Here is a 19,461-nt window from a genome sequence, read left to right as displayed (position 1 = left end):
AAGCGTCTGCCTTCGGCTCAGGGCGTGATCCCGGCGTTACGGGATCGAGCCCCACATCAGGCTCCTCCGCTATGAGCCTGCTTCTTCCTCTCCCACTCCCCCTGCTGTGTTCCCTCTCTCGCTGGCTGTCTCTATCTCTTCAAACAAATAAAATCTTTAAAAAAAAAAAAAAAAAGAAAAAGAAACCATAATCTAGATGCTAGAAGTACTCATTGCTAGTCAGTCATCATTGTTTCTAGACATTTTTGGTGGACAGAGCTAGAAAATACATAACTTTTTTAAAAGTGCAAAAAGCATGAGTTCACACTAGTATCTCTAATTAAAATTTAAGATTGCAGAGTTTGATTCCGTAACCAAAGATTCTCAAGTTTCTGAAATCTAATTGCTTTAATCTGTCCCTAGATCTATTTCATACATATAGCAGCCATGAGACTAGTAAATGAAAGTTTAAGATTTTGTTATAGTTCTTTTTTAGAGTATATCCTAATAAAGATAAAAATTCAAAATACCTTTCGGAAGACTGGGTATCTCTGTCACCAACTTCATAGTTATTTTCATTCATTTCAGTTGGTTTTCAAGTTAGCTGTCCTCTAGTGATGTCACTTAGGTTGTTCCTTTTTTCCATTTTTGCTGCTACAAACCATACCATAGTGAAATTTTTAAAAAATATATTTTTTTTTTAGAGAGAGAGAAAGAGTGGGAGGAGGGGCAGAGGGAATGGGAGAGAAACTCCCAAGCAGACTTCCCGCTGAGCACAGAGCCTAACATGGACCCTGAGATCAGGACCTGACCCAAAATCAAGAGAATTTTCACTATAGTTTTCTAAAAGTGAGACTACTGGGTTGTATGACTGTATATGCCTACGTAATTTTGCTGGATAGTGTCAAAATCTTTTCTATAAAGTTTGTATCATTTGGCATTCCCTCCATCAATGTACCACAGGAACCAGCTGGGTAATAAAAAGAAGAGGCTGGGATTATTAGAACCTAGAATTGTGGGGACTGAGGAGAGGGTCCTGCTCAGCCACTGTTTAATACCTCAGGAGCTAGGAAAGGGCTTCTAGGAGTCAGAACGCAGATCTCAAAGATGGCTTGTGGCAGACAGCTGAGACACCTCAGGAGCCTGAAGGAGGCTCCCTGAGGAGCTAGGCCTGAGGCCTGTGAGGGGCACAACCCAGGTAGTGCTGGTACCTCCATGGGGGCAGAATGAGGCCGGTTCTAGGAATGCTAAACCGACTGGTGACAAACTAACTGCTGCCCCCCGAGGAAATCATCATTGCTGAGGGGATGCTGATTAGGAAAAGCAAGCAAACAAGAAGGAGCAAGTCCTTTGTCGCTCTTTCTGATTCTGTCTCTTTCTATCACCCCTTGTTGACAGAAGCTTTAAAAGTCATCTAGCAAAGAAAAACAAATGTGATTTGTAGAGTTCCAGCATCATACAGCAAATTGTAGAGAGGTGGGCTTAGAGGTGAGAGACAATGGCTGACACATACTGGAAAGTGGAATTTATTCCATGAAAGTAAGAATGTTTCAACATCAATAAATGAGTAAACATAGTTTGTTACATTAATATACCCAAGAAGAATAATCCTATCCCATTGCGCTATTAAGCTCTTATGTTTCAGCTTCAAATCCACAGGTCCCACTCCATTTTGTTTAAGGCCAGGCCTTTGCAAAACCACATTTTTTCCTTTGCCAGGCTCCCTTTCAGTCTCTGGCAATAGAAGGAGATAGTAGCAAACTGCAAGTATGGAGGAGGAAAAAGAAATTTGCTTCTTCCTGTTTGCTTCTTGTTGCTGTCAGCCTCATCACAGCAATGGCTAACCCCCCGGCAGGAACAACTGACTTCAGAAGCAACAGAAGGCCCCAGTCTGCAGTTTGTCCACACTCTCAGGCCAGTCTTGTCAGAGCCCTTCAGGGAAACAGCACTAACCCGTTGCACACCTTCCCTAGGGTCCTGGAACTCTTCCTCCAAGCCTTTCGGTCTCGTCCTTTCTTCTTTGCTCCCCCAGGCCCAGAGGTACTGCCCGCACTTACTTCCTCTATGACACTCCAGTGGTCCCTTTTGTCTTTTTAATTCTTGTTTAGTTCTGTACTATGTGGCTAACAATTTATAAAATAATTGTGGCTTCTATCTCTTCACTGGACCCAAACTCATACAATCTCTATCAATGCTAAAAGTCACTTGAGAAAAATTCAACATTCATTTATGATTTAAAAAAAAAAACCTCAATAAAATAATTGATAGACAATACTTTAATGTGATTATAAATTATACACGACTAGCTCAAAACCCAGCATCTTACTTATTAGGGTAAAACCAGAGGCATTCCCATGAAAATCAGGAACAATACAAGGATACCTATTCTTCTCACTACCATTTAACATTTTACTTAAGGTAGCAGCCATACAATTAATTAGACAAAATAAAGCAACGAGAGGTATAAGATTTGGAAGGGAAAAAAGAAAGAGGTAAAGTTAACTTAGTTTTCAGGACATATGTCTAGAAAATACTACAAACAATGAATGTTCAGTAATTAACATACAGAAATCAGTAATCAACATGTATATGCAAATAATAATTAGAAGAGAGAATCAAAGGGAAGATCCCATTTATATTACCAAGAAAAAAATAAAATACCTAGGCATAAATTTATTAAGAAATATGTAAAAGCTCTAGGAGGGAAACTTCGATACTCCCCCTAAAGTCTACAGAGTATGGTAGTGGGGCACAAACAGACACACAGACGAATACAACAGAAAATTGAGAAATAAATTTAAGTGCACACGGAAATACGACGTAAACAAGGGTGGCATTTTAAATCGGTAGTGGAAAACATGAACCTTCACATTAATGGGGGAGTCACTTCGAAGAAGTTTGAAATTACATTTGTATCTCATATAATAGAGAAAAATCCACATGAATCAGAAATTTAAATGTAAAACAAAATGAAACCATGGGTAAATGTATTTGTAATCTGAAAGTAGGAAAATTCTTATGGTGACCAAATTCCACCAGCAAGAAAACGTTGATAAATTTGACTACATAAACTGAAAAAGAATTTACATGGGAAGGGAAAAAAAGAAAAATCTCATAGAAAGGAGGAAAAACAGAAATAAGCATTAGGGACAAAAATATAATACTGGAGACTAACTCTAGGAGGTCCATAGTCTCCAAGTAATAGGTGTACAGGAAAGAGAACAAAGACTGTCAGGGTGCCAATCATTGTGTTAACTCTTCCTTTAATAAGGCCTCCATTCAACCCACATTGTTGATATTATGAATAAGTTCCGTGGGACTCTGTATTCCTACAGCAGTTCCTCAAAGTTTGGTCCTAGAACAGTCTGTCCCAGAATGATCTGGAGTGTTTGTTAAAAACACTGAGTCCACCCTTTTAGTTGTCAGATATTCTTTAAGCAAGCTTTTCCATCTAGGCAGAATAGAATTTGACCTGTCATTTGAATACAGTAAACTATGTTCACTGAACTCAGACACGAATAGGATTTATTACTTTCTACTATTAGTATAGTAGTGTTCTTTAAAGTTATAAAAACCAAATTTTAAAGAGTCTGAAAGGTTAAGCCCCTCAGCCAAGTCACCAGATTACATAGAATGGAAATAATACAGAAACTGACATCTAACAAGTAATTCTGAAAGTATAAGAATGAAGGGGGACAGAAAACTGGCCAAGGCAGAAGGCAACTTTTAAAATCTTCTAGGTGATCAAATATATTGGATGGCTTAAAAACCAAACAAAACAAGATAGTTTGGTATGCAACAAGATAATCAATGCAAAAATATTTACAACATATTTTATTCGGTTAAAAGGTTAACAGCTTTTGCTTAGTTAAAGGCTGTTTGGTTGAAAGAAGTTTACAAAAACAGGAACATAAGTTATAGGATGACCAAAGTGATAGCTATTTTATATACATATATGTAAACATAAGAATAAATTAATACTCATGAAAAGGTGGGGAGGAAAGCCTTCATCATGCATTTCATCTTTTGAATCCTTGTTATATCCCTGTTTTGACTTGGTATGGTTTGAGAATTCAAAAAAAAATAGAATCCATAAATTCACCTCATCTTCTCATTTTCCTGCAAAGTAGAAAAAAAGGAAGATGAACAATATTCACAACTCAAAGCTGATGCTTTTGTTATGAAGCATGGAGAAGAAAACTCCTATATCATATATCTGGAATACTCTATAATAAAAGGAATTATAAAATAAGGTTTAAGAAAAATTGACCACGTAACCACGAAACCAGCCCTACAGGAGGTATTACGGGGGGTTCTATAAAAGTAAAAAGGCCCCAAGAGTGATACAAAACAGAAAGTCACAGCCAATACAAACAAAGACTTTACTGACAACATGGCAGAATTAAAAGCATATCTCTCAGTACTCAGTCTTAATATTAATGGTTTAAATTCTTGCTTAAAACGCCACAGGGTTGCAGATTGGATAAAAAGAAATGACCCATCCATTTGCTGTCTACAAGAGACTCATTTCGAACCCAAAGATGCATTCAGACTGAGAGTAAGGGGATGGAGTACCATCTTTCACGCAAATGGACCTCAAAAGAAAGCTGGGGTAGCAATTCTCATATCAGATAAACTGGATTTTAAACTACAGACTATAGTCAGAGACGCAGAAGGGCACTATATTATTCTTAAAGGAAGTATTCAACAAGTGGATATGACAATTATAAATATATATCCCCCCAACAGGGGAGCAGCAAGATACACAAGCCAACTCTTAACCAGAATAAAGAGACATATAAATAAAAATACATTAATAGTAGGGGACCTCCACACTCCACTCAGAAATAGACAGAACACCCTGGCAAAAACTAAGCAAAGAATCAAAGGCTTTGAATGCCATACTCGACGAGTTGGACCTCTTAGATATATATAGAACACTACACCCCAGAACCAAAGAATACTCATTCTATTCTAATGCCCATGGAACATTTTCAAGAATAGACCATGTTCTGGGACACAAAACAGGTCTCAGCCGATACCAAAAGATTGAAATTATCCCCTGCATATTCTCAGACCACAACGCTCTGAAATTGGAACTCAACCACAAGGAAAAATTTGGAAGAAACTCAAACACTTGGAGACTAAGAACCATCCTGCTCAGGAATGACTCGATAAACCAGGAAATCAAAAATCAAATTAAACAATTTATGGAGACCAATGAGAATGAAAATACAACAGTCCAAAACCTATGGGATACTGCAAAGGCGGTCCTAAGGGGGAAATACATAGCCATCCAAGCCTCACTCAAAAGAATAGAAAAATCTAAAATGCAGTTTTTATATTCTCACTTCAAGAAGCTGGAACAGCAACAGAGGGACAGGCCTAATCCACGCACGAGGAAGCAGTTGACCAAAATTAGAGCTGAAATCAATCAAGCAGAAACCAGAAGTACAGTAGAGCAGATCAACAGGCCTAGAAGCTGGTTCTTTGAGAGAATCAATAAAATTGACAGACCACTGGCAAGACTTATCCAAAAGAAAAGAGAAAGGACCCAGATTATTAAAATTATGAATGAAAAAGGAGAGGTCACGACGAACACCATTGAAATTGGAAGGATTATTAGAAATTTTTATCAACAGCTATATGCCAATAAACTAAGCAATCTGGAAGAGATGGAATCCTTCCTGGAAACCTATAAACTACCAAGATTGAAACAGGAAGAAATTGATTTCTTAAACAGGCCAATTAATTATGAAGAGATTGAGTCAGTGATAAACAACCTTCCAAATAACAAAACTCCAGGCCCAGACGGTTTTCCTGGGGAATTCTACCAAACATTCAAAGAAGAAATAATACCTATTCTCCTAAAGCTATTTCAAAAAATAGAAACAGAAGGAAAGCTACCAAACTCATTCTATGAGGCCAATATTACCTTGATTCCCAAACCAGGCAAAGACCCCATCAAAAAGGAGAATTACAGACCGATTTCCCTAGTGAATATGGACGCCAAAATCCTCAACAAGATACTTGCTAATAGAATCCAACAGTTCATTAAAAGGATTATCCACCACGATCAAGTGGGATTCATACTTGGGATGCAAGCGTGGTTCAATATTCGCAAATCAATCAGCGTGATACATCATATCAACAAGAAAAGACTCAGGAACCATATGATCCTCTCAATTGATGCCAAAAAAGCATTTGACAGAATACAGCATCCTTTCCTGATTAAAACCCTTCAGAGTGTAGGAATAGAAGGTACATTTCTCAATCTCATAAAAGCCATCTATGAAAAGCCTACTGCAAATATCATTCTCAATGGGGAAAAGCTGGAAGCCTTTCCCTTAAGATCAGGAACACGACAAGGATGCCCACTCTCGCCACTATTATTCAACATAGTACTAGAAGTCCTTGCAACAGCAATCAGACAACAAAAAGGGATCAAAGGTATTCAAATCGGCAAAGAAGAAGTCAAAATGTCTCTCTTCGCAGATGACATGATACTCTATATGGAAAACCCCAAAGAAGCCACTCCCAAACTATTAGAAGTTATAGAGCAATTCAGTAACGTGGCGGGATACAAAATCAATGCTCAGAAATCAGTTGCATTTCTGTACACGAATAACGAGAACGAAGAAAGAGAAATTAGGGAATCCATCCCATTTACAATAGCACCAAAAACCATACGTTACCTTGGAATTAACTTAACCAGAGACGTAAAGGACCTTTATTCTAGAAACTATAAATCACTCTTAAAAGACATTGAGGAAGACATAAAAAGATGGAAAGATATTCCATGCTCATGGATCGGAAGAATTAACATAGTTAAAATGTCCATGCTACCCAGAGCAATCTACACTTTCAATGCTATCCCGATCAAAATACCGAGAACGTTTTTCAAAGAACTGGAACAAATAGTCCTTAAATTTGTATGGAACCAGAAAAGACCCCGAATCTCCAAGGAACTGTTGAAAAGGAAAAACAAAGCTGGGGGCATCACAATGCCGGATTTCCAGCTGTACTACAAAGCTGTGATCACAAAGACAGCATGGTACTGGCACAAAAACAGACACATAGACCAATGGAACAGAATAGAGAGCCCAGAAATGGACCCTCAGCTCTTTGGGCAACTAATATTTGATAAAGCAGGAAAAAACATCCGGTGGGAAAAAGACAGTCTCTTCAATAAATGGTGCTGGGAAAATTGGACAGCTACATGCAAAAGAATGAAACTTGACCACTATCTCACACCATACACAAAAATAAACTCCAAATGGATGAAAGACCTCGATGTGAGACAGAAATCCATCAAAATTCTAGAGGAGAACATAGGCAGCAACCTCTACGACATCGGCCAAAGCAACCTTTTTCATGATACATCCCCAAAGGCAAGAGAAACAAAAGATAAAATGAATTTATGGGACTTCATCAAGATTAAAAGTTTCTGCACAGCCAAGGAAACAGTCAGAAAAACTAAGAGGCAGCCCACGGAATGGGAGAAGATATTTGCAAATGACACTACAGATAAAGGACTGGTATCCAAGATCTACAAAGAACTTCTCAAACTCAATATACGAGAAACAAATAAACAAATCAAAAAATGGGCAGAAGATATGAACAGACACTTTTCCAATGAAGACATACAAATGGCTAACAGACACATGAAAAAATGTTCAAAATCATTAGCCATCAAGGAAATTCAAATCAAAACCACACTGAGATACCAACTTATGCCAGTTAGAATGGCAAAAATAGACAAGGCAAGAAACAACAATTGTTGGAGAGGATGTGGAGAAAGGGGATCCCTCCTACATTGTTGGTGGGAATGCAAGTTGGTACAGCCACTCTGGAAAACAGTGTGGAGGTCCCTTAAAAAGTTAAAAATTGAGCTACCCTATGATCCAGCCATTGCACTACTGGGTGTTTACCCCAAAGATACAGACGTATTGAAGAGAAGGGCCATATGCACCCCAATGTTCATAGCAGCAATGTCCACAATAGCTAAATCGTGGAAGGAGCCGAGATGCCCTGCAACAGATGACTGGATTAAGAAGTTGTGGTCCGTATATACAATGGAATATTACTCAGCAATCAGAAAGAACGAGTTCTCAACATTTGCTACAACATGGACGGCACTGGAGGAGATAATGCTAAGTGAAATAAGTCAAGCAGAGAAAGAGAACTATCATATGATTTCTCTCATCTATGGAACATAAGAACTAGAATGATCAGTAGGGGAAGAAAGGGATAAAGAAAGGGGGAGTAATCAGAAGGGGGTATGAAACATGAGAGACTATGGACTATGAGAAACAAACTGAGGGCTACAGAGGGGAGGGGGGTGGGGGGATGGGATAGGCCGGTGATGGGTAGTAAGGAGGGCACATATTGCATGGTGCACTGGGTGTTATACACAACTAATGAATCATCGAGCCTTACATCGAAAACCGGGGATGTACTGTATGGTGACTAACATAATATAATAAAAAATCATTATAAAAAAAATAATAATAATAAAATAAAAATAAAATTAAAAAAAAAAAAGAAAAATTGACCAACTTAAGATTTCACACATTACATGTTTTACTATGTATTTTCTTTTTATTATGAACTTCAGCAAACATAGAAGATTATATGAAAATGTACAACTTAGAAACAATAAATAAATGTTGATGTACCCACCACCCAAGTTAAGAAATAAAATATTACCACACCTCAGAAGCCTCCAGTGTGCCCCTTTCTGTTCACATCCCTGTCATCCCCCAAGAAGTAACCGCTATCCTGAACTGTGTTCATCTCTTCCTTTTCTTCACAGTAAAGGTGTTTTTTTCAACACCTTTATTCACTTCCAAGTCTCTCCTTCACTGAAACATTAAAGACTCTTATTTTACAGTCTGTATCTAATTCTGCTATCAGTTGCTTCTGCTGGTACCTTGTTCCCTTGTGTATGTAGTGTTTACTGTGAGCTAACTTATTTCCCTTGGAATTTTACCTGTGGAAAATACGTTGAGGACTGAGATGGAGCTCTAGAAAATATCTGCATTTGCTTCTGATGGACAACAGGGGGCACTACAAGTCATGTACTAACTAAATCCTCAACTCGAGGTTTTCTGTGACTTTAAAATATTGTGAATTCCAACAGCAATGCAAGAGTTTGATTTTGCTTACGAATTCTCAGAAGATTTTTTTCCTCCTCAGTTCAGTACCAGAGTTATTTCCTGGGGCTTAAAAAAGCTGGTGGGAAGGTTATTTTTAGTTTGCTCTTCTACCGAGAGAGTAGCTCAACTTTATTGAAGGTGATCTACTATTAGACTTTTCATTTTAGCTAAACCCTAGGATATGCCTTCTGTCCTCAGCCGCATAAGGCTGTGAATCCAACACTTAGGTTCACCTAGTTTGGTAAATACGTTCGGGCAAAAGCCAGTCTCAGAGTCCACCTACCTCTCTGGGTTCCTGCTCTCATTCAGTCTCTGATGACAGCTTTCTTCTTCTCTTCTAGCTAATAGATACGTTCAAGGGGGTTTTTTGTTTTGTTTTTTAATATTTTACCCAGTAATTTTATTTTATTTTTAGTTTGATCATGCACCTAGTATATCATGTTGCAAGAAGTGGGGTTGTATTTATTCTTTACATTACGCAGGTCTTTTAGATGACATCCATACACATGGTCCCAAATTACAAAGGTATAAATGGTTAGGTTAGATTAGAGTAGGTCTTTTTCCCTCCTCTGTATTCCTCTCCAGAGCCAATGATACCACTGCCTTGGGTAATTAGGTAGAATTTAATTAATTCTTTTAGAAGAGCTACCTATTCTAAATACAGCAAAATGCTGTAATGAAATAGTATTCTATTTTAGTTTAGATCTATTGGACACACAGATTATTTGGTAAATGGTTTAGTTGGTAAATTTTTTAAAAGCAAATAGCACAATGAACATTAGTATAAATACTAAGAATGATGAAAACCCAGCTGCCTTTTTTTCTTTTTGGATGGCATCCAGCAGATATATCACAGCTTCTGATAGGCCCCCAGTGAGAAGAGATCTTGAATGAAACTGCTTGCAATGTATCATTTTAGGCACTGAGGATAGGGGTGGCAGAAGTTAACAAGAAGGTAAAACAAATATATTTTTTAAAGTCTTTACGTTTTAAGTCCCAAAGCACTGACTATGACAAAGGGGGACATTTTAATCATTAAAGTCCTAATCCACAATGAATACATGGCAATATATATAGTATGAATATTACTATAGTAATCATGAATATTACTATATGAGCATATAGTAATTATGATATTTATGTACCAAATAGCAAAACAACTACCTTTATGAAGCAAAAACTATAGGAGATGCATGGAGACAGATACAAACACAATAATAGGAGATTTTAATATACAACACTCTCAGTGCAAGACAGATGAGGTGGGCAAAAAAACAAGGAGATAGAAGATCTTTGGTCTTCCTTTAGGATGTAGGGGTAAAGCTTATGAATATATACCAAACTCTATATACTCTGATAAAAGAGGTTACATATTCTTCTCAAGTACTCACAGCATAGCTACAAAAGCAAATCCAACAGCACATTATGAAAAACACATACCATGACCAAGTGAGATTTATTCCAGGAATGCAAGTTTGGTTCAATATTAGAAAACCTATTATCATACACCATGTTAATAAATCTAAGGAAATAAAGCATATAATTTTTTCATGGATACTGAAAAAGTCCTTGACATAATGCAACACTCATCCGTGATTAAAACACTCAATAGACATTGGGGGACATTTTCTTAATATTAAAAATTGCAAATACTTACTTTAATACTAAAGCCATGGGAGACAACAGAGGTATTTCCACTCAAGTCAGGAACGAGGCAAGAATGCCCACCAATTCCTGTTAACTATACTTGAGGTGTTAGCCAATGCCATAAAACAAGAGAAATCAATCAGAGGCATACGAATAGGTAAAGAAATAAAACTAACTCTATTTTAGATGGTATCATGGTATTCCTCCTCCATTAAGTTTTACTTGAGAGAATCAATGAGATAGATAATAAAAGAAATTTACTGAAGTAGCAAGTTATAAACTTACACAGAATTCAACACCTTTCATACTCACAAAGAATAAATACTGAGCATGATATACATGTCCAAGTTACATGTGCATTTATAGTAGCAACCAAGAAGACTAAATACCTACAAATCAATTTAACAAGAAATGTGTAAAACCTGTTTGAGGAAAATTTTAAAACACTTCTAAAAATTACAAAAGACTTGAATAAATGCAAAGATATCTCCTGTTCTTACACAGCACAACTCAATACAAAGATGTCAGTTCTCCCTAAATTAAAGTACAAATCCAATGCAACCCCCCCCCCCAAAATACTAGCTAGATCAGTGGTTTTTAACTCAAAGCAATTTTGCCTCCTGTGTGACATTTTGCAACATTTGGAGGTATTTTTGATTGTTTTAAGTGGATGGGTGCTACTGACATTTACTGGGTGGAGGGCAGGGATACTGCAAAATATCTTCCAATGCACAGAATGGCCTGCCACAACAAAGAAATATCTAGCTCAAAATGTCGATAGTGCTGAGTTTAAGAAACCCTGAGCTTGCCAAGTAAATACTAAAGTTCATATTTAAAAATAAGCATGCAATAACACCCAAGGAAACAATGAAAAAGAAAAACTATGAGAAGGCAGTAGCCTTACCAGACATTAAAACATCATATACAGCCTCTATACTAGACAGGTAGATCACTGCACTGGAATAAAAAGTCCAGCATTAGATGCACCTCCACTAAATACATTCAGAAATTTAGAATATGACATGGTTGGCATCTTAAATCTTTGGGATAAAGATGCATTTGTAAATAAATGAATGGTGCAAGTACAGATAGGTAGCCTTTGGAAGACATACAAAATTAGACCCATATCTTAGACCTCACACTAAAAAAAATTCTAAATAGTCTAGGGATTTATGTAAGAAATAAGACTATAAAAATACTAAAAGAAAATATGATGAATTCCTCTTTAACCATGGTATAGGGAAAGACCTTCTAACTATGACTCAAAATTCAAAGAGAATGAAAGAAAAGACTGAAAAATTTAACTACATAAAAATAAAAAGAATTAAAAAAAAAAGTCAAAAAAACAATTGATAAACTCAAGAAAATGCTGGCTGCATATACTACAAGGGCTAATATCCCTACTACATGAAGAATTCTTCATAACTGAGGGACAAAAAGACCAGAAATCCAATGAAAAAATTGAAGAAAGATATGAACAGACTAAAAAATGGTATAATGATCCCCAAGCATGAGGAAAGCATTTAAATTCACTTACAGAGAAATGAAAGTAAAACAACAACGATATACTGTTGCTCACTCACCAGAGTGGCAAAAATTTTAAAATATGACAACATATTCTTGTTAATTATAATGTGGGTAAATGGTGCCACACTCTGCTGGTGGGCATGCAAATTTGTACGAGCCTCTGAAGGGAGGTGTGGCAAGACCTAACTACATATGTGCTTACTTTTCACCCCTGTAATCCCCTTTAAGGAATTTACCCTGAAGATACACTTCCAACAATATGAAAAGATATATACACAAGATTATTCAATGTAGTTATTATTTATAATAGCAAAATATTGGAAACAACCTAAATGTGCACATATAGGTTTATGACTGAATAAGTATAGTACATCTTTACACAATTAAGTATTATCCAGCTGTTAAAAAAAAAAAGGAGGAAAATCTTTACAAATTGATACGGATTTCCAAAATACACTGTTAAACGGAAGTAAACAAAGCCCAACAGAACAGCTATGGTATGCTGCCTTTATGTAAAAGAGGCGTTTATGTATCTGCTTCTTTATGCTAAAGAAATACAGGAAGGATAAGCCAGAAACTAAAGAAATTGGTTACCCCCAAGAGGTAGGTGAAAATAGGATAGAAAGAGGGGATAATGGGAATGGGATAGCTGAAATAAAAGCAGTTGCCGTTCTCTGCCTATACCATTTTGCATAGCTTTGATTTGTATAATCCAAATGTTTCACATACCTCAAAGTAAACAAAAAAAAAACCTACCAAGATATAGAAGGAGAAAAGAGAAGACAAACAATAAAAAATGTACCTAAATGAATTACAAATGAATAACATAACTACTCTGGAAGGGGGCTAGTAAGGAAAGAACTAACCTAAGACAAAAATAACCATATCTAAATGTTATAATCTAGTGATAGTAAGTATGCTTCTCACAGGGATAGGAGTTAACAATTCTGAAGCTACTTTATGTGTATGCTAGAAATGAACAAATAAGTTAATGTATTACAGATAATGAGAGCCAGGCTTCTCACTGATGAAGAAATTATGAATAAGCAAAGCAAAAATGAACCCTGTGGTGTTGAACTGGAATCAGAGATTATCAATATAAAAACTCATGGTTTTTTACTTTATATACAGATAGAGAAATATAAAAGTGTGTGTATGCGTGGATTAGTATGCATACGTATGTCTCCTAGCTCTGTCTGCTGAGAGGGCCTAACAGCAATGCCCCCTGTGGTGGCCAGACCCTAAGGAGGATCCCTCCCACCACACTCATGATGATGTTCATGCCCTTGTGTAACTGCCTCTTTAAGGAACTGTGACTTGCATCTAACCAATAGACTATGGCAAAGATGATGGAATGTCTAACTTCTAAGACTGCATTTCATTTTGATACTCTATCTGCTAAAGGATTTGCCCTAGAGACTCTGCAGCTAGCTTTGAGATAAGTAGCTATTTTGGGAGGCCCATTTGGCAAGGAGCTGAGAGTGGCCGCTAGGAGTTGAGGACAGCCTTTACCCGACAGCAAGAAGCTGGGGCCCTCAATCCTATACCTACAAGGAAATAAATTTGCCAACAATCTGCATGACCTTGAGAGCAGATTCTCCCACAGGAGGGCCTCCAGATGAAAACCATCTTGGACCACATCTCAATTACAGCTTTGTGAGACACTAAGTAGAGCACTTAATTCCGTGTTCTAGTCCAGATTCCTGGCCCACAGAAACAGAGAGATAAGAAATGGATGCTGTTTTAGGCTACTAGTTTTACGGTAACACTGCTGTGCAGCTAGAACTAACTAATAAAATATCATATACATAGCAGAAATACCCAGTGCCCAGATCTTGGCTTCTAAACAAAATTCTTCAAAAGTACCTGATTTGGGGGTTAGGGCAGAAAAAACACTAAGATAAGCCTAGAACATCTTGTGCCAGAAAGTAAGGAAGTGCTCAAAATATGATGAGGTCTTGCTGAAAAAACACAGAAGGAGGCTACCCTGAAGGAACCCTAATAGCCACGCTGGAATAATCTGAGCAATGCGATAACTATTGGCAGTATTACATTTTCACTTACAGAATAAGTATCCATGAGTCTATACTGCTATAAATACATACATACATACATACATAAATGTTCTCATTAAGGACAGCTCTTCCTTACAGAATTCCAATAAATGTAAAAGGAAAGAGGGAAACAGAAAACCATTATTAGGCAGAAATATAACTGCTGCAGGCAAGGTCCATCAATGGATGCTAAAATTAGTGGGCGAAAGTGTGAGGAAAACTAGGATGCACAGATTCAAAGCATCTCCCCCAGTGTTCAGTAACTATAAAGGAAAAGACAATAATTTATAGTGAAAAAAACCCAGCAGACACCACCTCCATCAAGTGATCAAAGTTAACATTACCGAGACATACTGACATGATAAACCCCTTCAAATGATGCAATGAGAAGGGCACACCATTTCTGCAGAATTCTTGCCAAAAACGCTTAACTGGCATTGTAATCACGAGAAAACATCAAACAACAAACCAAACTGAGGGACATTCTACAAAGTAACTGACCAATAGTCTTCAAACGTGTCAAAGTCATAAAAGGAAGGAATGAGGAACTGTCATAGGCTGGAGGAGGCTAAGGAGAAACAAGGTAGGATCCTGGATAGGATTCTAAAACAGCAAACGATGTTAATGAACAGCCATAGTTTAGTTGATAGTACTGTACCAATGCTAATTTTCTAATTTTGATCATTGTACTGTGGATAAGGTGTTAAAATTAGGGAAAGCTAGGGAAGGAAACTTTGTGCTATTTTTATAACTCTGATAAGTCTAAAATTAGTTTAAAATAAGAAAGTTTAACTTGCAACTCAATAAAAAAAGACAACCCAATTGAAAAAAGGGGAAAAGATCTGAACAGACTTTCCTTTTTTTCTTTTTCTTTTTCAGTAGGTTTCCTGCCAGCATGAAGCCAATGCAGGACTTGAATTCACGACCCTGAGATCATGACCTGAGCTGAGATCAAGAGAATCATTATATGATCTCACTCATATGTGGAATTTAAGAAACAAAACATAGGATCTTAGGGGAAGGGAGGGAAAAATAAAACAAGATGAAATCAGAGAGGGAGACAAACCATAGGAGACTCTTAATCACAGGAAACAAACTGAGGGTTGCTGGAGGGGAGAGGGGTGGGGAGATGGGGTAACTGGGTGATGGACATGAAGGAGGGCAAGTGATGTAATGAGCACTGGGTATATAAGGCTGATGAATCACTAAATTCTACCTCTGAAATTAATAATATACTATATGTTAATTAATTATATTTAATTTTTTAAAACCCAAATATAAAGAAATCAAGTGGAGGAAAAAAGAATAGCAAGGAAATAACTTTTCTATGATTATAACTTCGGATGCGCTTCATCTTAAATTGTGCTTGATACTCAATCCACAGTACTTGGAATAATTGCATTTTTAATTTTTCCCTCAGTCAAAAATGACATTAAGGTGTTGTGGCCCTATTTATATAACCCAACAATTTTCTGTATTATGTGAATAATTTCACCCTCTAATTTATTCGTGTTCAGTGCAGATGGTTGAGTATTCATTATGTTTAATAATATAAAAAGCTAATCCACGTGGTAGATGCTACAACTCTAGAGGAAACAGCGTGGGACACCCAACTGACTGAGCCACCCAGGCGTCCCTGAATAGACTTTTCTTTAACGAAGATACACAAATGGCCAATAAGCACATGAAAAGATGCTCAATATCATCAGTCATCAGAGAAATACAAATCAAAACCTTACTACTTTACACACACTACTATGGTTAGAATCATCAAAAAGCCAAATGATAAGTGTGTTGGCAAGGAAATGGAGAAATCAGAACCCTCATACATCATTGGTGGTAATGTAAAATGGTGCAGCAGCTTTGGAAAACAGTCCAGCAGTTCCTCAAATGATTAAACAGAGTCACCATATGACCCAGGAATTCCACAAGTAGGCATATACCCAAGAGAAAAGAAAACATATGTAGATACAAAGACTTGCAAATAATATTTATAGCAGCATTACTCATAATAACCAAAAGATGGAAACAACCAAACGTCCCTTGACAGACAAGTGGATAAACAAAATGTGGTATAATCTATAGGACAGAATATTACTCAGTCCTAAAAAGAAATGAAATACTGATACACACTGTGACACAAGATAAACCCGGAAACATTATGCTAAGTTCAAGAAGCCAGTCACAAAGACCACATATTACATGAATCTATTCATATGAAATATCTAGAACAGGGAAATCTATTGATAATAGGAAGTAGGTGAATGGTTGTCTAGGGCTGGGGTGGGGTGGGGGGTATGGGAATGATAGATAAAGGGCATGGGGTTTCTTTTTGAGGTGCAGAAATGTTCTCAAATTGATTGTGGTGATGGTATGCGTATCTGTAAATATACTAAAAACACACTGAATTGTACATTTTAAATGATGATATGTATGGTATGTGAATTATAGCCTGACTGGATCCTTTACTTCACTTTTGTTTCTCTTTCACCCTCCCTTGCATTGCTACATTGTATTGGTTATTGGTTGTTTTTTTTTAAGACTTTATTTTTTTAGAGCAGTTTAAGATTCACAATAATATTGAGAGGAAGGTAAAGATTTCCCATTTGCCCTCTGCCCTTACCTATGCATAGCCGTCCCCATAGTCAACCATACTCACAAGCATTGTATATATTTTATCAAGGATGAATCTACACTAATACATCATAATCAGTTGAAGTCTATAGTTTATCTTCAGGTTCCCTCTTGGTGTTGTACATTCTAAGGGTTTGGACAAATGTATAACGACAGGTATCTTTCATTATAGTATCATACAGAGTATTTTCACTGCCCCAAAAATCCTCTATGTTCATCCGTCTCCCCTGCCTCCTCCTTGACAACCACTGATCTTTTCACTGGCTTCATAGCTTTGCCTCTTCCAGAATGTCATATAGTTGGAATTATACAGTAAGTAGCCTTCTCAGATTGGCTTCTTTCACTTAGTAAAATGCATTTATGGCTCTTCCTTGTCTTTTCATGGCTTGATACCTCATTTCTTTTTAGCACTGAGTAATACTCCACAGTCTAGATATACCATAGTTTGTTTCTCCATTCACCTACTGAAGGACATCTTGGTTACTTCCTAGTTTGGCAATGTGAATAAAGCTGCCATAAATATCCATGTGCAGATTTTTGTGTGGACATAAGTTTTCAACCCCTTTGGGTAAATACCAAGGAATGTGACTGCTAGATCACACAGTAAGAGTATACGTTAAGTTTTCTAAGAAACCACCAAGCTGTCTTGCAAAATGGCTGTACCCTTTGGCTTTCCCGCTAGCAGTGAGTGAGAGCTTTCGCTCTATACCTGTTATTGCTTCAAAATACCTGTCAGAACCATCAACGCCTTTCATTTTATAAAAGAAGCAAATACTGAAACAATGCAAAGGATGAGAAAATTTAAGGGTAGTTTTCTCTCTTTTTGAAAATACGATCCCAAATATGATCAGGTTCTGCAAAACAGACTACTTCATTTATCCTTTTAAAAAAGTAAGATTTTCCATAAAACACATGTAAAAGGCATTTGGACATTTTTTGAGATAATTAAGGGAATCTGAATAGGGATTGGCTGTTAGATGACAGTAAGAAACTATTGCTAATTCATATAGATAATTGCTGTGATCACTGTTATCTAGTTTTGTTAAGAAGTTCCTTTTTTTTAAAGAGATATACACAGAAGTGTTTTTGGAAATTAAATGACCCAATATTAGGGATTTGCTTTAAAAATACTACAACAAAAAAGGATAGATAGATAAGGCAAAATACTGATAACAATTGAAACTGAGGGAGGGTGGATAAGTAGGGGGAGTACTATTTTCCCTTTGTTGAGGTATGTTTTATATATTTTTTAAAAGATTTATTTATTTATTTATTTATTTATTTATTTGACAGAGAGACAGAGAGAGCAGGGTGGGCAGAGGGAGAAGCAGGCTCCCCACCGAGCAGGGATCCCAGGACCTGGGATCATCACCTGAGCTGAAGGTAGATGTTTAACCAACTGACCCACTCAGGAGCCCCTATTTATTTATTTGAGAGAGAGAGATGGAGAGAGGGATAGAGAGAGAGCATGTGCATGCATAGGGGTGGGCGGGGCAGAGGGAGAGGGGGAAAGAGAATCTCAAGTAGACTCCCCCCCTGAGCAGTGAGCCCAACTCAGGGTTTGAGCTCACGACCCTGAGATCATAACCTGAACCAAAATCAAGAGTTGGATGCTTAATTGACTCAGCCACCCAGGCACCCTATGTTTGAAATTTAAAAAAAGAAAGAAAAAGACTATTAATTACTCTTTAAGGCTAAAGAACAAATAAGCCACCTTGAATTCTTCTAGGGAACAAGGTAGAACGCAAATGGAGATAACAGACATGGAAATAGTGGTTTGCAAATCATAGGCAACAAAGTCTTTTTACAAAGTCTGTTCAAAGAATAAAAGAAGACATTTCTTCAAATCTCACCCAGATCATACTGTGATTATTATATGTCAAAAATATATTGATATTCAGAAGTATTCAAATACTAATTCAGGCAGGAATTTCTTTTAAAGCATATAGTTTATAAAGTCACACTGAAATCACTTTAGTATCACTGAAATACTTACCTTTTGAGATTTGGCTCCTTTAAATAGAGAGGAGTACACCTTCTTCTTCGGCTTGGTAGCTCTAAAGATGGATTTTCTGACTTATTTTCAGCTTTAGCAGCATTATTTGAAACAAAACTGGTATTTGTCAAATCCTGCAATGTTCTACCACCTGCAAAAATGATTTTCACAAATACTTGTAAACATATATAAAGAGAAATGGGACATCCTCATATAGAAACAGATATGGGATATTTAGTGGTTTGCAAATTACTGCCAGCAAATTTCTAAACTTAGCAATAATCAAGTTATAATTTTAAATATTACAATAATAACACCAAAATTATTTGTGAATCGATTTTTTCCCAGCAATGAAAGGAAAAGAGACTTAAAATTTGAAACAAACTACCAAAGTAGACCATAACACTTTTATTCTGAAGTCACATACAGGCTGATAAAAATTCTTCACAGGTCAACCCTATTCACA

General features: G+C 36.9%; 1 protein-coding gene across 6 annotated transcripts in view; it reads right to left on the bottom strand.

The window, feature by feature from the left end:
- Nucleotides 1-1,489: 1,489 nt before the first annotated feature.
- The window catches only part of SGO2 (shugoshin 2), a 65,925-nt gene continuing 47,953 nt past the window's right edge, over nucleotides 1,490-19,461 (bottom strand). For all 6 annotated transcript variants that reach the window (XR_006781199.2, XM_045806425.2, XM_045806428.2 and 3 more), the window contains 2 exons: nucleotides 18,996-19,146; nucleotides 1,490-4,098 (listed from right to left, as the gene is read on the bottom strand). Coding sequence is in view for 5 of the 6 variants with exons in the window: in XM_045806425.2 (XP_045662381.1) it covers nucleotides 4,083-4,098; nucleotides 18,996-19,146 (167 nt within the window). In the remaining variant the exon portion in view is untranslated. The remainder of the gene's footprint in view (nucleotides 4,099-18,995; nucleotides 19,147-19,461) is intronic.

Source organism: Ursus americanus, chromosome 1 (assembly GCF_024610735.1).
Source record: "Ursus americanus isolate L20-20 chromosome 1, mUrsAme1.1.p, whole genome shotgun sequence".
In the NCBI taxonomy this organism is placed as follows: Eukaryota; Metazoa; Chordata; class Mammalia; order Carnivora; family Ursidae; genus Ursus; species Ursus americanus.
The sequence above is the reverse complement of the archived record's forward strand: the minus strand, read 5'-3'. Positions and strand labels throughout refer to the sequence as shown.